At 63.7% G+C, this 26,845-nt stretch overlaps 1 protein-coding gene across 1 annotated transcript; it reads right to left on the bottom strand.

Moving 5' to 3' along the window:
- Positions 1–2,312: 2,312 nt before the first annotated feature.
- LIPE (lipase E, hormone sensitive type) lies at positions 2,313–26,487 on the bottom strand (the record flags this gene model as incomplete). Its single annotated transcript, XM_088539493.1, has 10 exons — positions 25,924–26,487; positions 18,765–18,855; positions 17,357–17,502; positions 15,610–15,795; positions 13,343–13,655; positions 9,543–9,770; positions 8,392–8,526; positions 6,999–7,238; positions 3,925–3,935; positions 2,313–2,506 (listed from the first exon to the last, which is right to left on the bottom strand). Coding segments are annotated over exons 1-10 (2,108 nt in total), but the record flags the coding sequence as incomplete, so codon positions are not given.
- Between the last annotated feature and the right edge of the window lie 358 nt (positions 26,488–26,845).

Here is a 26,845-nt window from a genome sequence, read left to right as displayed (position 1 = left end):
CCCCCAAATATATAGGAGTGTTTTATATGGGGGGGGGGTCACATTGCCCTATATCTATAGGGGTTCCCCCCCCCTCTATTTATTGGCGGGGGGCACTGTGGGGGGGGGGGCTGTGTATATAGGGGTGCCCCCCCCCATGTGGGGGTTTTGGGGGGTTTTGCTGTATTTATGGGGTCAATAAATGTTGTGTGTGTCCCCCGCCTCCCCAATGTCCCCTATAGGGAACAGCCCCCCCAGTGTCCCCTATAGGGCACAGCCCCCCCCCCAGTGTCCCCTATAGGGAAGAGCCCCCCCGCAGTGTCCTCTATGGGGCACAGCCCCCCCGCCCAGTGTCCCCTATAGGGAACAGCCCCCCCCCCCCAGTGTCCCCTATAGGACACAGGACCCCCCACAATGTCCCCTATAGGGAACAGCCCCCCCCCCACCAATGTCCCCTATAGGGAACAACCCCCCCCCCATGTCCCCTATGGGGCACAGCCCCCCCCAAAAAATGTCCCCTATAGGGAACAGCCCCCCCCCCAGTGTCCCCTATAGGGAACAGCCCCCCCCCCACCAATGTCCCCTATAGGGAACCTCCCCCCCCCCAGTGTCCCCTATAGATAACAGCCCCCCCCCCCCCAGTGTCCTCTATGGGGCACAGGACCCCCCACAATGTCCCCTATAGGGAAGAGCCCCCCCCCCCAGTGTCCCCTATAGGGAACCTCCCCCCCCCAGTGTCCCCTATAGGGAACAGCCCCCCCCCCCCCAGTGTCCCCTATAGGGAACAGCCCCCCCCCACCAATGTCCCCTATAGGGAAGAGCCCCCCCCCCAGTGTCCTCTATGGGGCACAGCCCCCCCCCCCAGTGTCCCCTATAGGGAACAGCCCCCCCGCAATGTCCCCTATGGGGCCCAGGTGTCCCCTGGACACCCCCCCACCTGCCCCACACATGTGGGTCCCCCCCCTCCCCCCAATGTCACTGTCACCATCCGGGTTCCATAGGGACTTTATTGCCCCCCCCCCCCGCCCCGCTATGGGGCTGAGCCCCACAAGTGCCCCCCCCCTCAGGACCCCACCTCCCGCCCCACGGCGCCGCTGCCCCCCCGGCTGCGGGGGGGGGACAGGGGGACCCCATTGTCCCCAAGGGGCCCATTGTCCCCAAGGGGTCCCACGTTGTCCCCAAGGGGTCCCACATTGTCCCCAAGGGGCCCATTGTCCCCAAGGGACCCCCCATTGTCCCCAAGGGGCCCCACATTGTCCCCAAGGGACCCCCCATTGTCCCCAAGGGGTCCCACATTGTCCCCAAGGGGTCCCACGTTGTCCCCAAGGGCCCCCCCAGCCCCATGGCCTTGGGTCTCCCTGTCCCCAAGGACCCCCCGTTGTCCCCAAGGGTCCCCCCGGCCCCGTCATTGTCACCATGTGTCACCCCCGTCCCCAGGGCCTTGGGCCCCTGCATTGTCACCCGGCGTCCCTGTCACCCCAAGGCCACTCGGGGACCTCCCCGTGTCCCCAATGTCCCCAAGGCCACTCGGGGACCTCCCCGTGTCCCCAGGACTCCTTGTCACCCCGAGGCCACTCAGGCGCCTCCCAGTGTCCCCAAGGCCACTCGGCCGCCTCCCAGTGTCCCCAATGTCCCCAAGGCCACTAAGGCGTCTCCCAGTGTCCCCAAAGCCACTTGGGCGCCTCCCAATGTCCCCAAGGCCACTTGAGCGCCTCCCGATGTCCCCAATGTCCCCAAGGCCACTTGGGCGCCTCCCAATGTCCCCAAAGCCACTTGGGCGCCTCCCAACGTCCCCAAGGCCACTTGGCCGCCTCCCCATGTCCCCAATGTCCCCAACATCCCCAAGGCCACTCGAGCGCCTCCCAGTGTCCCCAATGTCCCCAAGGCCACTTGGCCGCCTCCCAATGTCCCCAATACCCCCTGTCACCCCAAGGCCACTCGAGCGCCTCCCGATATCCCCAACGTCCCCAATGTCCCCAAGGCCACTCAGGCGCCTCCCAATGTCCCCAAAGCCACTCGAGCGCCTCCCAGTGTCCCCAATGTCCCCAAGGCCACTCGGGCGCCTCCCAATGTCCCCAATGTCCCCAAAGCCACTCGAGCGCCTCCCAGTGTCCCCAACGTCCCCAAGGCCACTCGGGCGCCTCCCAATGTCCCCAAGGCCACTCGAGCGCCTCCCGAGCGCCCCCGTGCGGCCACAGGCGGCAGCGCCAGGGGGCGACACCGAGGACGACACCGATGGTGACACCGGGGGTGACACGGGTGACACCGATGGTGACACAGGTGACACCGGGGGTGACACGGGTGACACCGGGGGTGACACGGGGGCCCCCGGCGGTGGCCGCAGGACGTCCCCGATGAGGCGCGTGCACAGCGCGGTGGCCCGGCGCGTCTCGGCGCTCAGCGGCGCCAGGCTCAGGAAGCCGTGGGGCAGGTCGGGGACAACGTGGAGCGTCACCGGGCGGCCGATGGCGCGAAGGCGACGGGCGAGTGTCACCGAGTCGTCCAGCATGGGGTCCAGGGCGCACGCCTGGGGACACGGGGACACCATGGGGACATGGGGACAGCGTGGGGACATCATGGGGACATCATGGGGACAACGTGGAGCGTCACCGGGCGGCCGATGGCGCGGAGACGACAGGCCAGTGTCACCGAGTTGTCCAGCATGGGGTCCAGGGTGCACGCCTGGGGACACGGGGACACGAGGACATTGGGACACCATGGGGACATGGAGACATGGGGACAACGTGGAGCGTCACCGGGCGGCCGATGGCGCGAAGGCGACGGGCCAGTGTCACCGAGTCGTCCAGCATGGGGTCCAGGGCACACGCCTGGGGACACGGGGACATGGGGACACCGTGGGGACATGGGGACATCATGGGGACATGGTGACACCATGGGGACAACGTGGAGCGTCACCGGGCGGCCGAGGGTGCGAAGGCAACGGGCCAGTGTCACCGAGTCGTCCAGCATGGGGTCCAGGGCGCACGGCTGGGGACACGGGGACATCATGGGGACATGGGGACACCTTGGGGACACCATGGGGACATGGGGACAACGTGGAGCGTCACCGGGCGGCCGAGGGCGCGGAGACGACGCGCCAGTGTCACCGAGTCGTCCAGCATGGGGTCCAGGGCGCACGCCTGGGGACACGGGGGGACATGGGGACACCGTGGGGACATGGGGACACCTTGGGGACATGGGGACACCATGGGGACAACGTGGAGCGTCACCGGGCGGCCGATGGCGCGGAGACGGCGAGCGAGTGTCACCGAGTCGTCCAGCATGGGGTCCAGGGCGCACGCCTGGGGACACGGGGGGACATGGGGACACCTTGGGGACATCATGGGGACATGGGGACACCTTGGGGACATGGGGACATCATGGGGACATCATGGGGACACCATGGGGACACCATGGGGACAACGTGGAGCGTCACCGGGCGGCCGAGGGCGCGGAGACGGCGCGCGAGTGTCACCGAGTCGTCCAGCATGGGGTCCAGGGCGCACGCCTGGGGACACGGGGGGACATGGGGACACCTTGGGGACATGGGGACAACGTGGGGACATGGGGACAACGTGGAGCGTCACCAGGCGGCCGAGGGCGCGAAGGCGACGGGCCAGTGTCACCGAGTCGTCCAGCATGGGGTCCAGGGCGCACGCCTGGGGACACGGGGACACCATGGGGACATGGGGACACCTTGCGGACACTTGGGGACACCTTGGGGACACTTGGGGACACTCACCACGAGGTGCATGGGGGGCAGCCCCTCCAACATGGTGTCAGGGACCATGGGGTGGCCTGAAGACACCTTGGGACACCTTGGGGACACCTGGGGACACCTGGGGACACCTGGGGACACTATGGGGACACTTGGGGACACTTGGGGACACTCACCACAAGGTGCACGGGCGGCAGCCCCTCCAACATGCGGTGGCCCAGGGACACCACGAGGTGGTCTGAGGACACCTTGGGGACACTTGGGGACACCTGGGGACACTTGGGGACACTTGGGGACACTTGGGGACACTCACCACGAGGTGCACAGGGGGCAGCCCCCATAACATCAGGGGCCATGCGGTGGCCTGGGGACACCACGAGGTGGCCCGAGGACACCTCGGGGACACCTTGGGGACACCACGGAGTTATTTGGGGACACTTGGGGACACTTGGGGACACTTGGTGACACCTGGGGACACTTGGGGACACTCACCACGAGGTGCACGGGGGGCAGCCCCTCCAGCATGGCGTCGGGGGCCAGCAGGGGGCTGGGGACACCACGAGGTGGCCCGAGGACACCTTGGGGACACTTGGGGACACCTGGGGACACTCGGGGACACTTGGGGACAGTTGGGGACACCTTGGGGACACCTTGGGGACACTCGGGGACACTTGGGGACATTTGGGGACACTCACCACGAGGTGCACGGGGGGCAGCCCCCATAACACAACATCAGGGGCCATGCGGTGGCCTGGGGACACCACGAGGTGGCCCGAGGACACCTTGGGGACACTTGGGGACACCTTGAGGACACCTGGGGACACTTGGGGACATTTGGGGACACTCACCACGAGGTGCACGGGGGGTCAGCCCCCATAACACAACATCGGGGACCATGTGGTGGCCTGGGGACACCACGAGGTGGCCCGAGGACACCTTGGGGACACTTGGGGACACTTGGGGACACTCACCACGAGGTGCACAGGGGGTCAGCCCCCATAACATCAGGGGCCATGCGGTGGCCCCAAAGTGTCCCCAAAGCCCCCCAGGGTGCCACGAGGTGGCCCAAGGACACCTTGGGGACACTCGGGGACACTTGGGGACACTCACCACGAGGTGCACGGGGGGCAGCCCCCATAACACAACATCAGGGGCCATGCGGTGGCCTGGGGACACCACGAGGTGGCCCGAGGACACCTTGGGGACACCTTGGGGACACCTTGGGGACACTTGGTGACACTTGGGGACAGTTGGGGACACTCACCACGAGGTGCACGGGGGGTCAGCCCCCATAACATCAGGGGCCATGCGGTGGCCCCAAAGTGTCCCCAAAGTCCCCCAAGGTGCCACGAGGTGGCCCAAGGACACCTTGGGGACACCTGGGGACACCTTGGGGACACCTTGGGGACACTTGGGGACACTTGGGGACACTCACCACGAGGTGCACGGGAGGCAGCCCCTCCAGCATGGCGTCGGGGGCCAGCAGGGGGCTGGGGACACCACGAGGTGGCCCGAGGACACCTTGGGGACACCTGGGGACACTTGGGGACACTTGGGGACACCTTGGGGACACTCACCACGAGGTGCACGGGGGGTCAGCCCCCATAACATCAGGGGCCATGCGGTGGCCCCAAAGTGTCCCCAAAGTCCCCCAAGGTGCCACGAGGTGGCCCAAGGACACCTTGGGGACACCTGGGGACACCTTGGGGACACCTTGGGGACACTTGGGGACACTTGGGGACACTCACCACGAGGTGCACGGGAGGCAGCCCCTCCAGCATGGCGTCGGGGGCCAGCAGGGGGCTGGGGACACCACGAGGTGGCCCGAGGACACCTTGGGGACACCTGGGGACACCTTGGGGACACCTTGGGGACACTTGGGGACAGTTGGGGACACCTTGGGGACACCTTGGGGACACTCGGGGACACTTGGGGACATTTGGGGACACTCACCACGAGGTGCACGGGGGGTCAGCCCCCATAACACAACATCGGGGACCATGTGGTGGCCTGGGGACACCACGAGGTGGCCCGAGGACACTTTGGGGACACCTTTGGGACACCTGGGGACACTTGGGGACACCTTGGGGACACTTGGGGACAGTTGGGGACACCTTGGGGACACTTGGGGACACTTGGTGACACTTGGGGACACTTGGGGACACTCACCACGAGGTGCACGGGGGGCAGCCCCTCCAGCATGGCGTCGGGGGCCAGCAGGGGGCTGGGGACACCACGAGGTGGCCCGAGGACACCTTGGGGACACTTGGGGACACTTGGGGACACTTGGGGACACTCACCACGAGGTGCACGGGGGGTCAGCCCCCATAACATCAGGGGCCATGCGGTGGCCTGAGGACACCACGAGGTGGCCCGAGGACACTTTGGGGACACCTTTGGGACACCTGGGGACACTTGGGGACACTTGGGGACACCTGGGGACAATTGGGGACACTCACCACGAGGTGCACAGGGGGCAGCCCCCATAACACGACATCAGGGCCATGCGGTGGCCTGGGACACCACGAGGTGGCCCGAGGACACCTTGGGGACACCTTGGGGATACCTGAGCACACCTTGAGGACTCTTGGGGACACTTGGGGACACTTGGGGACATTTGGTGACACTTGGGGACACTCACCACGAGGTGCACGGGGGGTCAGCCCCCATAACATCAGGGGCCATGCGGTGGCCCCGAGGTGTCCCCAGAGCCCCCCAAGGTGCCACGAGGTGGCCCAAGGACACCTTGGGGACACTCGGGGACACTTGGGGACACCTTGGGGACACCTGGGGACACCTGGGGACACCACCACGAGGTGCACGGGGGGCAGCCCCTCCAGCATGGCGTCGGGGGCCAGCAGGGGGCTGGGGACACCACGAGGTGGCCCGAGGACACCTTGGGGACACCTGGGGACACCTGGGACACTTGGTGACACTTGGGGACACTTGGGGACACTTGGGGACACTCACCACGAGGTGCACGGGGGGGTCAGCCCCCATAACATCAGGGGCCATGCGGTGGCCCCAAAGTGTCCCCAAAGCCCCCCAAGGTGCCACGAGGTGGCCCGAGGACACCTTGGGGACACCTTGGGATACCTGGGACACCTTGAGGACTCTTGGTGACACTTGGGGACACTTGGGGACACTCACCACGAGGTGCACGGGGGGCAGCCCCTCCAGCATGGCGTCGGGGGCCAGCAGGGGGCTGGGGACACCACGAGGTGGCCCGAGGACACCTTGGGGACACTTGGGGACACTTGGGGACACTTGGGGACACTTGGGGACACTCACCACGAGGTGCACGGGGGCAGCCCCTCCAGCATGGCGTCGGGGGCCAGCAGGGGGCTCACGTAGGGGTTCTTGGCCAGGGGGCTCTCGGCCACCCTGAAATCGGCCGGTGGCCGCTGGGACCTCAAGGGCTTGAAGTCATCGACGTCCCCAAGGTCGTCGTCACCGTCATCGTCACCGGAGCCACCCGCGGGGCTGGCGGGGGGGGTGGGCGCGGGGGGCGGCGCTGGGACAACAGGGGGACGGGGTGGTCACAAAAGGGCCCCCGAGATGTCCCCAAAGCCCCCGAGATGTCTTCAAAGCCCCCGAGATGTCCCCAAAGCTGCTGAGATGGCCCCAAACCCCTCTGAGATGCCCCAAGCTCCCCCCAAAGTGCCACCAACTCCCCTGAGATGTCCCCAAAGCCCCCGAGATGTCTTCAAAGTCCCAAGGTGCCACAACTCCCTTGAGACGTCCTCAAAGCCCCCCAATATGTCCCCAAAGTGTCCCCAAGGCCTCCCAAGGTGCCACAATCGCCCCCTGAGATGTCCCAAAGGCCCCCAAGGTGCCACCATCTCCCCTGAGATGTCCTCAAAGCCACCCAAGATGTCCCAAAGTGCCCCAAGGCCCCCCAAGATGTCCCCAATGTCTCCTCAAAGCCCCACCAACTCCCCTGAGATGTCCTCAAAACCCCCCAATATGTCCCCAATGTGTCCCCAAAGCCCCCCAAGGTGCCACCAACTCCCCTGAGATGCCCTCAAAGCCCCCAGGATGTCCCCAAAGTGTCCCAAAGCCCCACAAACTCCCCTGAGATGTCCTCAAAGCCCCCGAGATGTCCCCGAAGTGTCCCAAAGCCCCCAAGGTGCCACCAACCCCCCTAAGATGTCCCCAAAGCCCCCAAGTGTCCCCAAAGTGTCCCCAAAGCCCCCCAAGGTGCCACCAACCCCCCTAAGATGTCCCAAAGCCCCCCCCCAAAGCCCCCCAAGTGTCCCCAAAGTGTCCCCAAAGCCCCCCAAGGTGCCACCAACCCCCCTAAGATGTCCCCAAAGCCCCCCAAGTGTCCCCAAAGTGTCCCCAAAGCCCCCCAAGGTGCCACCAACTCCCCTGAGATGTCCCCAAAGCCCCCAATATGTCCCCAAAGTGTCCCCAAAGCCCCCCAAGGTGCCACCAACTCCCCTGAGATGTCCCCAAAGCCCCCCAATATGTCCCCAAAGTGTCCCCAAGACCTCCCAAGGTGCCACAATCGCCCCCGAAATGTTCCCAAAGGCCTCCAAGCCGTCCCTGCATTGTCCCCACGCCGTCCCCATGCCGTCCCCGCGTTGTCCCCACGCTGTCCCCACATTGTCCCCACGTTGTCCCCACATTGTCCCCGCGTTGTCCCCGCGCTGTCCCCGCGGTACCTGTCCCCGCGCGGCCCCACGGCGCCCGCAGGGCCCCCAGGCAGGCGCTGGCCCCACGGCGCAGCCGGGACAGGAGCCGCCCGGCGCCCGGCGGCTCCGACGGTGTCACCGCGTCACCGCCACCGTCACCGTCACCGGCACCGTCACCGTCATCGTCCGTGCCTGCCGGGAGACGCAAAACGGCCATGGGGACCCCCCGTGTCCCCTCATGTCCCCCCATGTCCCTCAATGTTCCCCAATGTCTCCCATGTCCCCCCATGTCCTCCCCAGTCCCCCATGTCCCCTGTTCCTCCATGTCCCCAATGTCTCCCATGTTCAAAATGTCCCCCATGTCCCCCAATGTCCCCCCATGTCCCCCCAATGTCTCCCATGTCCCCATGTCCCTCAACGTCCCCCATGTCCCGTGTCCCTCCATGTTCCCCTGTGTCCCTCCATGTTCCCCATGTCCCCCAAAATCCCATGTCTCCCATGTCCTCAATGTCCCCCCATGTCCCTCAATGTCCCCGTGTCCCCATGTCCCCCATGTCCCCTGTGCCACTCCATGTTCCCCCATGTCCCCTCATGTCCCTCAATGTCCCCCATGGTCCCAATGTCCCCCATGTCCCTCAATGCCCCCCATGTCCCCATGTCCCCCATGTCCCCTGTGACACTCCATGTTCCCCCATGCCCCCCATGTCCCCAATGTCCCCCATGTCCCTCCATGTCCCATGTCTCCCGTGTCCCCATGTCCCCCACATCCCCCAATGTCCCCATTGTCCCCAATGTCCCCCAATGCCCCCCCAATGTCCCCATTGTCCCCAACGTCCCCCATGTCCCCCATTGTCCCCATTGTCCCCAATGTCCCCCATGTCCCTCTCCATGTCCCATGTCTCCCGTGTCCCCATGTCCCCCCACATCCCCCAATGTCCCCATTGTCCCCAATGTCCCCAATGCCCCCCATTGTCCCCAACGTCCTCCATGTCCCCCATTGTCCCCAATGTCCCCAACGTCCCCTCACCCGCGTATGCGCTCAGGCACTTGCAGAGCACCCCGAGCGGCAGCAGCGGGTCGAGCAGGGTCCCCCATGTCCCCAATGTCCCCATTGTTCCCCAATGTCCCCCATGTCCCCAACGCCCCCCATGTCCCCCATTGCCCCCAATGTCCCCATTGTCCCCAATGTCCCCCGTGTCCCCCCTCACCCGCGTAGGCGCTCAGGCACTTGCAGAGCACCCCGAGCGGCAGCAGCGGGTCGAGCAGCGTGAGCAGGCGGGACGGGGACACGGCGGCGCGCACCAGCGTCACCGGGTAGGCGGCCACCACGCCGTGGGGCCGGCGCACGCCCAGCGCGGCCGCGCGCAGCGACACGGCCAGGCACAGGTTGCCCCCGGCGCTGTCCCCGGCCAGGCACACGCGCTGCGCCGTGGAGCCTGCGGGGACAACGGGGTCACCGGGGACATCCCCATGGAGAGACATCACCATGGAGGGACATCACCATGGAGGGACATCAAGACGGTCCCCAATGGAGGGACCATCACCATGGAGGGACATCCCCATGGAGGGACATCCCCATGGAGAGTCATCAAGAAGGTCCCCCATGGAAGAACATCCAGGAACATCCCCATGGAGGGACATCCCCATGGAGGGACATCATGGAGATCCCATATGAAGGGACATCAAGGAACAGCCCCATGGAGGGACATCTCCATGGAGAGTCTTCAAGGACGGACATCCCCATGGAGGGACATCACCATGGAGGGGCACCAAGGAACATCTCCATGGAGGGACATCTCCATGGAGGGGCACCACGGAGGGACACCATGGAGGGACATGAAGAGGGTCCCCATGGAGGGACATCTCCATGGAGAGTCATCAAGAGGATCCCCATGGAGGGTCACCATGGAGGGACATCAAGGAAGAGCCCCATGGAGGGTCATCAAGAGGATCCCCATGGAGGGGCACCATGGAGGTCCCCATTGAGGATCATCTCCATGGAGGGCCATCCCCATGGAGGGTCCCCATGGTGGGACATGAAGGACCAGCCCCACGGAGGGTCCCCACCACGCCGTGGGGCCGGCGCACGCCCAGCGCGGCCGCGCGCAGCGACACGGCCAGGCACAGGTTGCCCCCGGCGCTGTCCCCGGCCAGGCACACGCGCTGCGCCGTGGAGCCTGCGGGGACAACGGGGTCACCGGGGAGGGACGTCCCCATGGAGGGACATCACCATGGAGGGACATCTCCATGGAGGGACATCTCCATGGAGGGACATCTCCATGGAGAGTCATCAAGGACAGACATCCCCATGGAGGGACATCACCATGGAGGGGCACCAAGGAACATCTCCACGGAGGGACATCAAGAAGGTCCCCAATGGAGGGACATCACCATGGAGGGACATCACCATGGAGGGACGTCCCCATGGAGGGACAGCCCCATGGAGGGTCACCAGGGAGGGACAGCCCCATGGAGGGACATCAAGGAAGAGCCCCATGGAGGGTCACCATGGAGGGCCCCATTGCGGGATATCTCCATGGAGGGACATCAAGGAAGAGCCCCATGGAGGGATGTCCCCATGGAGAGACATCTCCATGGAGAGTCATCAAGAAGGTCCCCCATGGAAGAACATCCAGGAACATCCCCATGGAGGGACATCCCCATGGAGGGACATCATGGAAATCCCATATGGAGGGACATCAAGGAACAGCCCCATGGAGGGACATCCCCATGGAGGGACATCTCCATGGAGAGTCATCAAGGACGGACATCCCCATGGAGGGACATCACCATGGAGGGGCACCAAGGAACATCTCCATGGAGGGACATCAAGAAGGTCCCCAATGGAGGAACATCACCATGGAGGGACATCCCCATGGAGGGACATCCCCATGGAGGGACATCAAGGAAGAGCCCCATGGAGAGCCAGCCCCATGGAGGGGCACCAAGAAGGCCCCGCGTGTCCCCAGCTCACCGAGGAGGTGACAGTTCCTGAGCGCCCAGCAGTACGCGTAGAAGCATCCTCGAAGGGACCATTCCTGCATCCCTACATCCCTCCAACCCATCCCTACGTCCCTCCACCTCTCCCAACACCTCTCCCATGATGTCCCCAAGTGTCCCCAATGTCCCCAGCTCACCCAGCAGGTGACAGTTCCTCAGTGCCCAGCAGTACGCGTAGAAGCATCCTCGAAGGGACCATTCCTGCATCCCTACGTCCCTCCAACCCATCCCTACGTCCCTCCAACCCATCCCAACGTCCCTCCAACCTCTCCCATGATGTCCCCAAGTGTCCCCCGATGTCCCCACTCACCCAGCAGGTGACAATTCCTCAGCGCCCAGCAGTACGCGTAGAAGCATCCTCGAAGGGACCATTCCTGCATCCCTACGTCCCTCCAACCCATCCCAACGTCCCTCCATGTCCCTCCACCTCTCCCAACACCTCTCCCAATAGGTACCCCATGATGTCCCCATGATGTCCCCACTCACCCAGCAGCTGACAGTTCCTCAGCGCCCAGCAGTACGCGTAGAAGCATCCTCGAAGGGACCATTCCTGCATCCCTACGTCCCTCCAACCCATCCCTACGTCCCTCCATGTCCCTCCAATGTGTCCCAATGTCCCTCCACCTCTCCCAATGTCCCTCCACCTCTCCCAATAGGTACCCCATGATGTCCCCACGTGTCCCCACTCACCCAGCAGGTGACAGTTCCTCAATGCCCAGCAGTACGCGTAGAAGCATCCTCGAAGGGACCATTCCTGCATCCCTACGTCCCTCCAACCCATCCCTACGTCCCTCCAACCCATCCCAATGTCCCTCCACCTCTCCCAACACCTCTCCCATCATGTCCCCAAGTGTCCCATGATGTCCCCAAGTGTCCCCACGTGTTCCAGCTCACCCAGCAGGTGACAGTTCCTCAATGCCCAGCAGTACGCGTAGAAGCATCCTCGAAGGGACCATTCCTGCATCCCTACGTCCCTCCAACCCATCCCTACGTCCCTCCATGTCCCTCCAATGTGTCCCAATGTCCCTCCACCTCTCCCAATGTCCCTCCACCTCTCCCAATAGGTACCCCATGATGTCCCCATGATGTCCCCACTCACCCAGGAGGTGACAGTTCCTCAGCGCCCAGCAGTACGCGTAGAAGCATCCTCGAAGGGACCATTCCTGCAACCCTACGTCCCTCCAACCCATCCCTACGTCCCTCCAACCCATCCCTACGTCCCTCCACCTCTCCCAACACCTCTCCCATGATGTCCCCAAGTGTCCCCAATGTCCCCAGCTCACCCAGCAGGTGACAGTTCCTCAATGCCCAGCAGTACGCGTAGAAGCATCCTCGAAGGGACCATTCCTGCATCCCTACGTCCCTCCAACCCATCCCTACGTCCCTCCATGTCCCTCCACCTCTCCCAATGTCCCTCCACCTCTCCCAACACCTCTCCCATGATGTCCCCAAGTGTCCCATGATGTCCCCAATGTCCCCACTCACCCAGCAGGTGACAGTTCCTCAATGCCCAGCAGTACGCGTAGAAGCATCCTCGAAGGGACCATTCCTGCATCCCTACGTCCCTCCAACCCATCCCTACGTCCCTCCAACCCATCCCTACGTCCCTCCACCTCTCCCAACAGGTACCCCACGTGTCCCCAAGTGTCCCCAAGTGTCCCCAGCTCACCCAGGAGGTGACAGTTCCTCAGCGCCCAGCAGTACGCGTAGAAGCATCCTCCAAGGGACCATTCCTGCATCCCTACGTCCCTCCAACCCATCCCTACGTCCCTCCAACCTCTCCCAATGTCCCTCCACCTCTCCCAACACCTCTCCCATCATGTCCCCAAGTGTCCCCATGATGTCCCCACTCACCCAGGAGGTGACAGTTCCTCAATGCCCAGCAGTACGCGTAGAAGCATCCTCGAAGGGACCATTCCTGCATCCCTACGTCCCTCCAACCTCTCCCAATGTCCCTCCACCTCTCCCAACACCTCTCCCATGGTGTCCCCACGTGTCCCCAGCTCACCGAGGAGGTGACAGTTCCTCAATGCCCAGCAGTACGCGTAGAAGCACTCCTCGAGCGCGCGCGGGAAGGGCGCCTCGGGCGCCAGCGCGTAGTCCACGGCCAGCAGCGGCGCGCGCAGCTCGCGGGCCCACGCGCGCAGGTAGGGCTCGTGCGAGCGCGACGTCTGCGCCACGAAGCCGCCGCCGTGGAAATGCACCACGAGGGACGGGGACGGCGGGGACAGCGCGGGGACGTCGCGACGGAGGGGACGGCGGGACCACGGCCACGGCTGGAAGGGCTCCGGGGTGGCCAGGGCGCTCAGCGCCGCGCTGTCCTGGGGGGGACGGCGGGGACCGTGGGGACCAACAGGGCCCTCCATGTCCCCTCTGTGTCCTCCATGTCCCTCCGTGTCCCCTCCGTGTCCCTTCGTGTCCCTTTGGGTCCCTCCGTGTCCCTCCATGTCCCTCCATGTCCCCCCATGTCTCTTCATGTCCCTCCATGTCCCTTCATGTCCCCTCATGTCCCTTCGTGTCTCTCCATGTCCCTTCCATATCCCTTCATGTCCCCCCACATCCCTCCATGTCCCTTCATGTCCCTTCGTGTCCCCTCCATGTCCCCTGTGCCCCTCTATGTTCCCCCATGTCCCCTCCATATCCCCTCAGGTCCCTACATGTCCCTCCATGTCTCTCCATGTCCCCTCATGTCCCTCCCCTCATGTCCCTTCGTGTCTCTCCGTGTCCCCTCCATGTCCCCTGTGCCCCTCTATGTTCCCCCATGTCCCTCCGTGTCCCTCCATGTCCCTTCCATAGCCCTTCACGTCCCCCCATGTCCCTTCATGTCCCCCCACATCCCTCCATGTCCCATGTCCCTTCATGTCCCCTCCATGTTCCCTGTGCCCCTCTATGTTCCCCCATGTCCCCTCCATGTCCCTTCATGTCCCTCCATGTCCCTCCACATCCCCCCATATCCCTCCATGTCCCTCCGTGTCCCTTCGTGTCCCTTCCGTATCCCTCCATGTCCCCCCGTGTCCCTCAGTGTCCCCTCCATGTCCCCTGTGCCCCTCTATGCTCCCCCATGTCCCATGTCCCTTCATATCCCTCCATGTCCCTCCATGTCCCTCCGTGTCCCTCCATGTCCCTCTATGTTCCCTCCATGTCTCCCCATGTCCCTCCATGTCCCCTGTGTCCCTCTCTGTTCCCCTGTGTCCCTCCATGTCCCACCATGTCCCGCCATGTCCCTGTATCCCACCCCTGTCCCCATGTCCCCATGTCCCCCCATGTCCCCCATATCCCCCCATGTCCCCATGTCCCCCCATGTCCCCCCATGTCCCTCCATGTTCCCTGTGTCCCTCTATGTTCCGCCATGTCCCTCTATGTCCCTCTAATGTCCCTCCATGTCCCTCTATGTTCCCTCCATGTCTCCCCATGTCCCCCGTGCCCCTCTATGTTCCCCTGTGTCCCTCCATGTCCCCCCATGTCCCCCCTGTCCCCATGTCCCCCCATGTCCCCATGTTCCTCCATGTCCCCCATATCCCCCATGTCCCCATGTCCCCCCCATGTCCCCATGTCCCCGTGTCCCCATGTCACCTGTCCCCGTCTCAGCTCCGCCGACAGCAGCCGCATGCGCAGTGGCCCCGGCCCCGTGTGTCCCCATGTCCCCATGTCCCCATATCCCCCATGTCCCCCATGTCCCCATGTCCCCATGTCCCCCCATGTCCCCATATCCCCCATGTCCCCCCATGTCCCCCCATGTCCCCCATGTCCCCATGTCCCCGTGTCCCCATGTCACCTGTCCCCGTCTCAGCTCCGCCGACAGCAGCTGCATGCGCAGTGGCCCCGGCCCCGTGTGTCCCCATGTCCCCCTCATGTCCCCATGTCCCCATATCCCCCCATGTCCCCATGTCCCCCCATATCCCCCCATGTCCTCCATGTCCCTATGTCCCCCCATGTCCCTATGTCCCCCCATGTCCCCCATATCCCCCCATGTCCCCATGTCCCCCCATGTCCCCATGTCCCCATGCCCCCCCATGTCCCCATGTCCCCATGTCCCCCATGTCCCCATGTCCCCCCATGTCCCCATATCCCCCATGTCCCCCATGTCCCCATGTCCCCCCGATGTCCCCATGTCCCCATGTCACCTGTCCCCGTCTCAGCTCCGCCGACAGCAGCCGCATGCGCAGTGGCCCCGGCTCCGTGTGTCCCCATGTCCCCATGTCCCCCATGTCCCCATGTCCCCCCCATGTCCCCATGTCCCCATGTCCCCCCCATGTCCCCATGTCCCCATGTCACCTGTCCCCGTCTCAGCTCCGCCGACAGCAGCCGCATGCGCAGTGGCCCCGGCCCCGTGTGGGCCACCGGGGGGGGAATGGCCACCGTGCGGCCCGGCTCGGCCACCAAGGGCAGCTCCAGCGGCCCCGGGGACACCGTGAGGGACACGCTGAGCCCCACGGGGGGGGACGCCAGCCGGGCCACCCCCTGCGGGGACATGGGGACACGGGGGGACATGGTGGGACATGGGGGGACACAGGGACATGGGGGGACATAGGGACAGAGGGGAACATGGGGGACACGGGGGGACATGGGGGACATGGGGGACATGGGGATGGAGGACACAGGGACATGGGGGCCACAGGGGGACGGGGACATGGAGATATGGGGACATGGGGACACAGGGACAGGGGGATACAGGGACATGGTGATATGGGGACATGGGGATACAGGCACACGGGGATATGGGGACATGGGGACATGGGGGACACGGGGACATGGGGGACACAGGGACATGGGGGACACAGGGGGACGGGGACATGGGGATATGGGGACACGGGGACAGGGGGACACCACGGGGATAGGGGACATGGGGACATGGGGATATGGGATATGGGGGACAGGAGACAGGGGGACATAGGGATATGGGGACACAGGGACATAGGGGACACGGGGACAGGGGCCATAGGGGACATGGGATACAGGGGAGAGGGGACCGTGGGGGACACAGGGTCACCTCCATGCCCATGTCCCCCTATGTCCCCCCATGTCCCTTCATCTCCCTCCATGTCCCCCATGTCCCCCCATGTCCCCAACGACCCCGATGTCCCCCATGTCCATGTCCCCATCTCCCCCATGCACCACCATGTCCCTCCATGCCCCCATGTCCCCATTTCCCCCCCATGTCCCCAATGTCCCTCCATGTCTCCCGTATCCCCCATGTCCCTCCATGTCCCTAATGTCCCCCATGTCCCCCCATGTCCCCAATGTCCCCCCATGTCCCCATTTCCCCCCATGTCCCTCCATCTCCATATCCCCCATGTCCCTCCATGTCCCCCAATGTCCCCATTTCCCCCCTTGTCTCCAATGTCCCCACATGTCCCCATGTCCTCCCATATCCCCATGTCCCTCCATTTCCCCCATATCCCCCCATCTCCCTCCATGTCCCCCATGTCCCCAATGTCCCCCCATGTCCCCCCATATCCCCAATGTCCCCCCATGTCCCCCATGTCCCTCCATGTCCCTCCATCTCCATGTCCCCAATGTCCCCCCCATGTCCCCAATGTCCCTCCATGTCCCCCCATATCCCCAATGTCCCCCCATGTCCCCCATGTCCCTCCATGTCCCCCCATCTCCCCCACATCCCTCCATCTCCCTCCATGTCCCCCATGTCCCCCAGTGTCCCCCATGTCCCTCCATGTCCCCAATGTCCCCCCATGTCCCCCACCTCCCCCCACATCTTCCCATGTCCCCAATGTGCCCAAGGCCCCCCATGTCCCCCATGTCCCTCCATGACCCCCATCTCCCCCATCCTCCCATGTCCCCAATGTCCCCCATCTCTCTCCATGTCTCCCATATCCCCCATGTCCCCCCATGTCCCCAATGTCCCCCATGTCCCATGTCCCCCATGTCCCTCCATGTCCATGTCCCCTCATCTCCCCCACATCCCTCCATCTCCATGTCCCCAATGTCCCCCATCTCCCCCATATCCCCCCTGTCCCCAATGTCCCCCTGTCCCCAATGTCCCCCACGTCCCCATGTCCCTCACGGCCAGCAGCTCCATCTCCGTGAGGTTCCAGAAGCTCTTCCAGAACTGGACGTCCAGGTTCTGCGTGAGCCGCTCGAACTCGGCGCCGCGGAGCTCGGGGTCCAGCGCGAACCGGCCACCGGTGAAGAGGGACCCGGCCGCCACCCCTGGGGACATGGGGACATGGGGGGACATGGGGACATTGGGGACATGGGGACATTGAGGACATGGGGGGACATGGGGGACATGGGGGACATGGGGACATGGGGGAACTCGGCGCCGCGGAGCTCGGGGTCCAGCGCGAACCGGCCACCGGTGAAGAGGGACCCGGCCGCCACCCCTGGGGACATGGGGGACATTGGGGGACGTGGGGGACATGGGGGACATTGGGGACATGGGGGACATGGGGGACACTGGGGACATGGGGACATGGGGGGACATGGGGACATTGGGGACATGGGGGACATGGGGGACATGGGGGACATGGGGACATGGGGGACATGGGGACATTGGTGACATGGGGGACATTGGGGACATGGGGGACATGGGGGACATGGGGACATTGGGGACATGGGGGGACATGGGGGACATGGGGACATTGGGGACATTGGGGACATGGGGGACATGGGGGACATTGGGGACATTGAGGGGACGTGGGGGACATGGGGGAACATGGGGGACATGGGGACATGGGGACATTGGGGACATGGGGGACATTGGGGACATGTGGGGGGATGTGGGGACATGGGGACATGAGGGACATGGGGACATGGGGACATGGGGACATGGCAGCCAACGGGGTCATGTTGGGATGGGGACAGGGGGTGGTGGGGACGTGGGATGGCGACATGTGGCACCAGGGACATGGGATGGGTGGCCATTGTCACCATCATGGTGGGGACATCATAGGGGGACACAGGATGGGGACACGTGGCACCAGGGACATGGGATGGGTGGCCACCACCATGACAGGGACACAGTGGGGACACTGGGGTGATGGGGACATGGGATGGGTGCCCACCACCACCATCATGGTGGGGACATTATGGGGGGACATGGCATGGGGACATGTGGCATGAGGGACATGGGATGGGTGGCCACCGTGATGGGGACACAATGGGGGACATGAGGTGGTGGGGACGTGGCATGGGCGGCCACCACCGCCATTGTGGTGGGGACAACATCGGGGGACATGGGATGGGGACATGTGGCACCAGGGACATGGGATGGGTGGTCACCACCGTGATGGGGACACAATGGGGTGGTGGAGACGTGGGATGGGGACATGTGGCACCAGGGACATGGGATGGGCGGCCACCACCGTGATGGGGACACAATGGGGACACAATGGGGTGGTGGGGACGTGGCATGGGCGGCCACCATGGCCGGGAGGGCCACCAGCGGCGCGGGTGACAGCGGTGACACTCACCCAGGCCCGTGCGGTCCCGCCTGTAGTTGTCCCCGAAGGCCACCAGGCCGGTGGCGATGGTCTGCAGGAAGGGCCGCAGGGACGGCGCGAACTGGGGACACGGGGGGACACGAGGGGACATGTTGGGGACACGCTGGGGACACATTGGGGACACGGTGGGGACATGGTGGGGACACGGTGGGGACACGGTAGGGACATGGTGGGGACACATTGGGGACACGTTGGGGACACATTGGGGACACGGTGTGGACGCATTGGGGACACACTGGGGACACGGTGGGGACGTGTTGGGGACACGTTGGGGACATGGTGGGGACACGGTGGGGACACATTGGGGACATGGTGGGGACACATTGGGGACACATTGGGCACACATTGGGGACACGCTGGGGACATGCTGGGGACACGCTGGGGACATGGTGGGGACACGGGGACACGCTGGGGACATGGTGGGGACACGCTGGGGACACGCTGGGGACGCGTTGGGGACATGTTGGGGACGCATTAGGGACATGGTGGGGACAGGGGGACACGATGGGGACACATTGGGACATGTTGGGGACACGGCGGGGACACAGTGGTGACGCGTTGGGGACGCATTGGGGACACAGTGGGGACACGCTGGGGACGTGGTGGGGACACAGGGACACGGTGGGGACACGGCGGGGACATGTTGGGGACGCATTAGGGACACGGTGGGGACACGATGGGGACACATTGGGACATGTTGGGGACACGGCGGGGACACGGTGGTGACGCGTTGGGGACGCATTGGGGACACGCTGGGGACATGTTGGGGACACATTAGAGACACGTTGGGGACACGTTGGGGACACATTGGGGACATGGTGGGGACACGCTGGGGACACATTGGGGACACATTGGGGACACGCTGGGGACACGGTGGGGACACGGTGGGGACACATTGGGCACACATTGGGGACACGCTGGGGACACGGTGGGGACACGGTGGGGACATTGGGGACACACTGGGGACGCGGTGGGGACACATTGGGGACACGTTGGGGACACGGCGGGGACACGTTGGGGATACGGTGGGGATGCATTGGGGACACGGTGGGGACACATTGGGGACACACTGGGGACGCGGTGGGGACACATTGGGGACACGGTGGGGACACGGCCACCGCCTGGGCCCTGGCGCTGATGCCACCACCCCCGCGTGTCCCCGTGTCCCCGTGGCCTCTGGCCCAGAGCGGCCGCAATCGTCTGTGTCCCAATGTCCCCGTGTGGCAACGCGGCCGCAATCCCGTGTCCCCGTGTCCCAATATCCGCGTGTCCCCATATCTCCGTGTCCCCATGTCCCCGTGTCCCCATATCCCCATGTCCTGGTGTCCCCATGTCCCCGTGTCCCCATGTCCCGGTGTCCCCATGTCCCTGTGTCCCTGTGTCCCCATATCCCTGTGTCCCCATGTCGCCATGTCCCCATATCCCTGTGTCCCCATGTCCCCATGTCCCCGTGTCCCCATATCCCTGTGTCCCCGTGTCCCCATGTCCCCATAACCCTGTGTCCCCATGTCCCCGTGTCCCCATATCCCTGTGTCCCCATACCCCCGTGTCCCCATATCCCTGTGTCCCCATGTCCCGGTGTCCCCATATCTCCGTGTCCCCATGTCCCTATGTCCCCGTGTCCCCGCGTGCCCCTGTCCCCACCCCGTCCCCACCCCCGGCACCGTCCCCGCTTGCTCCATGTCCCCGTGTCCCGGCACGTCTGGAACCCGGAGGGGACGGCCAAGAGCCACCCCCGGCGCTGCCACCGCCCCCGTGTCCCCGTGTCCCCATAGCAGGTCCCTCATGGAACCCCATGTCCCCGTGTCCCAATATCACGTCCCTCACCCAACCCCATGTCCCCATAGCAGGCTCCTCATCCATCCCCACATCTCAATACCATGTTCCTCACCCATCCCCGTGTCCCCATAGTAGGTCCCTCATCCAACCCCATGACCCCACATCCCCATAGCAGGTTCCTCATCCAACCCCAGGTCCCCATGTCCCCATAGGAGGTTCCTCATCCAACCCCATGTCCCCATAGCAGGTTCCTCACCCATCCCCACATCCCCATAGCAGGTTCCTCACCCAACCCAATGACCCTACATCCCCATAGCAGGTTCCTCGCCCATCCCCATGTCCCCATAGCAGGTTCCTCACCCAACCCCATGACCCTACATCCCCATAGCAGGTTCCTCACTCAACCCCATGTCCCTTCATCCCCATAGCAGGTTCCTCACTCAATGCAATGACCCTACATCCCCATAGCAGGTTCCTCACCCAACCCCATGTCCCCATGGCAGGTTCCTCACCCATCCCCATGACCCTACATCCCCATAGCAGGTTCCTCACCCAACCCCATGTCCCCATAGCAGGTTCCTCACCCATCCCCACATCCCCATAGCAGGTTCCTCACCCATCCCCATGTCCCCATAGCAGGTTCCTCACCCATCCCCATGTCCCTACATCCCCATAGCAGGTTCCTCACCCAACCCCATGACCCTACATCCCCATAGCAGGTTCCTCACCCATCCCCATGTCCCCATAGCAGGTTCCTCACCCAACCCAATGACCCCACATCCCCATAGCAGGTTCCTCACCCATGTACCCACCTGGAAGCCCAAGCAGCGCCCGTAGAAGCACCCGTTGTGCATCGTGCTGTACTCGCGCAGCACCACGTCCGCCAGCCGCCCTTCCTCCCCATGTCCATCATCATCCCCATCCTCCTCATCGGCAAACAGGCACCCGGGCCGGCTCCGCACCCCACATCCCAACACCACGTCCCTCATCCAACCCCATGTCCCTATAGCAGGTTCCTCACCCAACCCCACGTCCCTTCATCCCCATAGCAGGTTCCTCACTCAACCCCATGTCCCTACATCCCCATAGCAGGTTCCTCACCCAACCCCATGTCCCCATAGCAGGTTCCTCACCCAACCCCACGTCCCTTCATCCCCATAGCAGGTTCCTCACCCAACCCCACGTCCCTTCATTCCCATAGCAGGTTCCTCACTCAACGCAATGACCCTACATCCCCATAGCAGGTTCCTCACCCATCCCCATGTCCCCATAGCAGGTTCCTCACCCAACCCCACGTCCCTTCATCCCCATAGCAGGTTCCTCACCCAACCCCACGTCCCTTCATTCCCATAGTAGGTTCCTCACTCAACGCAATGACCCTACATCCCCATAGCAGGTTCCTCACCCATCCCCATGTCCCCATGGCAGGTTCCTCATCCAACCCCATGACCCCATAGCAGGTTCCTCATCCAACCCCAGGTCCCCTCATTCCCATAGCAGGTTCCTCACCCAACCCCACGTCCCTTCATCCCCATAGCAGGTTCCTCACCCAACCCCATGACCCTACATCCCCATAGCAGGTTCCTCACCCAACCCCACGTCCCTTCATCCCCATAGCAGGTTCCTCACCCAACCCCATGACCCTACATCCCCATAGCAGGTTCCTCACTCAACCCCATGTCCCTTCATCCCCATAGCAGGTTCCTCACTCAACCCAATGACCCTACGTCCCCATAGCAGGTTCCTCATCCAACCCCATGTCCCCATAGCAGGTTCCTCACTGAACCCCACGTCCCTTCATCCCCATAGCAGGTTCCTCACCCAACCCCACGTCCCTTCATCCCCATAGCAGGTTCCTCACCCAACCCTATGACCCTACATCCCCATAGCAGGTTCCTCACCCATCCCCATGACCCCATAGCAGGTTCCTTGCCCATCCCCATGTCCCCATGTTCCTATAGGAGGTTCCTCATCCAATCCCATGTCTCTACATCCCCATAGCAGGTTCCTCACCCATCCCCGTGTCCCCATAGCAGGTTCCTCACCCAACCCAATGACCCTACGTCCCCACAGCAGGTTCCTCACCCATCCCAATGTCCCCATAGCAGGTTCCTCACCCATGTACCCACCTGGAAGCCCAAGCAGCGCCCGTAGAAGCACCCGTTGTGCATCGTGCTGTACTCGCGCAGCACCACGTCCGCCAGCCGCCCTTCCTCCCCATGTCCATCATCATCCCCATCCTCCTCATCGGCAAACAGGCACCCGGGCCGGCTCCGCGCCCCACATCCCAACACCACGTCCCTCATCCAACCCCATGTCCCCATAGCAGGTTCCTCACCCAACCCCACGTCCCTTCATCCCCATAGCAGGTTCCTCACTCAACCCCATGTCCCTACATCCCCATAGCAGGTTCCTCACCCAACCCCATGTCCCCATAGCAGGTTCCTCACCCAACCCCACGTCCCTTCATCCCCATAGCAGGTTCCTCACCCAACCCCACGTCCCTTCATTCCCATAGCAGGTTCCTCACTCAACGCAATGACCCTACATCCCCATAGCAGGTTCCTCACCCATCCCCATGTCCCCATAGCAGGTTCCTCACCCAACCCCACGTCCCTTCATCCCCATAGCAGGTTCCTCACCCAACCCCACGTCCCTTCATTCCCATAGTAGGTTCCTCACTCAACGCAATGACCCTACATCCCCATAGCAGGTTCCTCACCCATCCCCATGTCCCCATGGCAGGTTCCTCATCCAACCCCATGACCCCATAGCAGGTTCCTCATCCAACCCCAGGTCCCCTCATTCCCATAGCAGGTTCCTCACCCAACCCCACGTCCCTTCATCCCCATAGCAGGTTCCTCACCCAACCCCATGACCCTACATCCCCATAGCAGGTTCCTCACCCAACCCCACGTCCCTTCATCCCCATAGCAGGTTCCTCACCCAACCCCATGACCCTACATCCCCATAGCAGGTTCCTCACCCAACCCCACGTCCCTTCATCCCCATAGCAGGTTCCTCACCCAACCCCATGACCCTACATCCCCATAGCAGGTTCCTCACTCAACCCCATGTCCCTTCATCCCCATAGCAGGTTCCTCACTCAACCCAATGACCCTACGTCCCCATAGGAGGTTCCTCATCCAACCCCATGTCCCCATAGCAGGTTCCTCACTGAACCCCACGTCCCTTCATCCCCATAGCAGGTTCCTCACCCAACCCCACGTCCCTTCATCCCCATAGCAGGTTCCTCACCCATCCCCATGTCCCCATAGCAGGTTCCTCACCCAACCCAATGACCCTACGTCCCCATAGCAGGTTCCTCACCCAACCCCATGTCCCCATAGCAGGTTCCTCACCCAACCCCACGTCCCTTCATCCCCATAGCAGGTTCCTCACCCATCCCCATGTCCCCATAGCAGGTTCCTCACCCAACCCCACGTCCCTTCATCCCCATAGCAGGTTCCTCACCCAACCCCACGTCCCTTCATCCCCATAGCAGGTTCCTCACCCAACCCCACGTCCCTTCATCCCCATAGCAGGTTCCTCACCCAACCCCATGTCCCCATAGCAGGTTCCTCACCCATCCCCATGTCCCCGTGTCCCCATAGCAGGTTCCTCACCCAACTCCATGATCCTACATCCCCATAGGAGGTTCCTCACCCATACCAATGACCCCATAGCAGGTTCCTCACCCATCCCAATGTCCCCATAGCAGGTTCCTCACCCATGTTCCTCACCTGGAAGCCCAAGCAGCGCCCGTAGAAGCACCCGTTGTGCATCGTGCTGTACTCGCGCAGCACCACGTCCGCCAGCCGCCCTTCCTCCCCATGTCCATCATCATCCCCATCCTCCTCATCGGCAAACAGGCACCCGGGCCGGCTCCGCACCCCACATCCCAACACCACGTCCCTCATCCAACCCCATGTCCCCATAGCAGGTTCCTCACTCAACCCCACGTCCCTACGTCCCCATAGCAGGTTCCTCACTCAACGCAATGACCCTACATCCCCATAGCAGGTTCCTCACCCATCCCCATGTCCCCATAGCAGGTTCCTCACCCATCCCCATGTCCCTTCATCCCCATAGCAGGTTCCTCACTCAACCCCACGTCCCTTCATCCCCATAGCAGGTTCCTCACCCAACCCCATGACCCTACATCCCCATAGCAGGTTCCTCACCCAACCCCATGTCCCCATAGCAGGTTCCTCACCCAACCCCACGTCCCTTCATCCCCATAGCAGGTTCCTCACTCAACCCCATGTCCCTTCATCCCCATAGCAGGTTCCTCACTCAACGCAATGACCCTACATCCCCATAGCAGGTTCCTCACCCAACCCCATGTCCCCATAGGAGGTTCCTCATCCAACCCCACATCTCAACACCATGTTCCTCACCTGGAAGCCCAAGCAGCGCCCGTAGAAGCACCCGTTGTGCATCGTGCTGTACTCGCGCAGCACCACGTCCGCCAGCCGCCCTTCCTCCCCATGTCCATCATCATCCCCATCCTCCTCATCGGCAAACAGGCACCCGGGCCGGCTCCGCGCCCCACATCCCAACACCACGTCCCTCATCCAACCCCATGTCCCCATAGCAGGTTCCTCACCCATCCCCATGACCCTACGTCCCCATAGCAGGTTCCTCACCCATCCCCATGTCCCCATAGCAGGTTCCTCACCCATCCCCATGACCCTACGTCCCCATAGCAGGTTCCTCGCCCATCCCCATGTCCCCATAGCAGGTTCCTCACTCAACCCCATGTCCCTTCACCCCCATAGTAGGTTCCTCACTCAACGCAATGACCCTACATCCCCATAGCAGGTTCCTCACCCATCCCCATGTCCCCATAGCAGGTTCCTCATCCAACCCAATGACCCTACATCCCCATAGGAGGTTCCTCACCCATCCCAATGACCCCATAGCAGGTTCCTCGCCCATCCCCATGTCCCCATAGCAGGTTCCTCATCCAACCCAATGACCCTACATCCCCATAGCAGGTTCCTCACTCAACGCAATGACCCTACATCGCCATAGCAGGTTCCTCACCCAACCCCATGTCCCCATAGCAGGTTCCTCACCCAACCCCATGTCCCTTCATCCCCATAGCAGGTTCCTCACCCATCCCCACATCCCCATACCAGGTTCCTCACCCATCCCCATGTCCCCATAGCAGGTTCCTCACTCAACCCCATGCCCCTTCATCCCCATAGTAGGTTCCTCACTCAATGCAATGACCCTACATCCCCATAGCAGGTTCCTCACCCAACCCCATGACCCTACATCCCCATAGCAGGTTCCTCACCCATCCCCATGTCCCCATAGCAGGTTCCTCACCCATGTTCCTCACCTGGAAGCCCAAGCAGCGCCCGTAGAAGCACCCGTTGTGCATCGTGCTGTACTCGCGCAGCACCACGTCCGCCAGCCGCCCTTCCTCCCCATGTCCATCATCATCCCCATCCTCCTCATCGGCAAACAGGCACCCGGGCCGGCTCCGCGCCAGCACCCGCAGCGCCAGCGCCAGCAGCGCCCGCAGCTGCGCCAGGGCGGCCGCGTAGGCCTCGAGCTCGGCCGCGTGGTGCGCGGCGCGGAACAGGCGGCCGCGGCGGTGCGCGGTGACGTACCGCGCGCGGGACAACGCGTGCGCCGCGCACCGCCGCGCCGCCTGCGCCAGGCTGCGGTAGCCGTTGGCCGGGGTGGCCGCGTCCAGGTCGAAGCGGTGGTGGAGCCGGGACAAGCGGGATAGGGTGGGTTCCAAGCGGGACGCGTGGAGGGCCAGGGAGGAGAAGGCGCCGACCAGGCGCTGGGAGGAGGAGGAGGAGGAGGAGGAGAAGAAGGAGACGTTGTCCAGGGAGAGGGAGCGGAGCGAGCGGAGGAGGGGGCAGGGGGAGGGCGGGGACGAGGGGGGCGGCATCGCGGGGGGGTTGGGGGTGGTTAGAAGATGGTGGTGGTGGTTGGTGGTGGTTGAAGGTTGGTAGTGGTGGTTGGTGGTTAGAAGATGGTGGTGGTTGGTGGTGGTGGTTGTTGGGGGTGGTGGTGGTTGGAGGTGGTTGGAGGTGGTTGCGGGTGGTTAGAAGATGGTGGTTGAAGGTGGTTGGTGGTTGGTGGTGGTGGTTGGGGGTGGTTGGTGGTGGTTGGTGGTGGTTGGTGGTGGTTGGGGGTGGTGGTTAGAAGATGGTGGTGGTTGGAGGTGGTTGGAGGTGGTGGTAGGTGGTGGTTGGTGGTGGTTGGTGGTGGTTGGAGGTGGTTGGTGGTGGTGGTGGTTGGGGGTG

Source organism: Tinamus guttatus, unplaced genomic scaffold (assembly GCF_059628265.1).
Source record: "Tinamus guttatus ecotype Peru unplaced genomic scaffold, ASM5962826v1 Tinamus_guttatus_pri_ptg001758l, whole genome shotgun sequence".
Lineage (NCBI taxonomy): Eukaryota > Metazoa > Chordata > Aves > Tinamiformes > Tinamidae > Tinamus > Tinamus guttatus.
The sequence above is the reverse complement of the archived record's forward strand: the minus strand, read 5'-3'. Positions and strand labels throughout refer to the sequence as shown.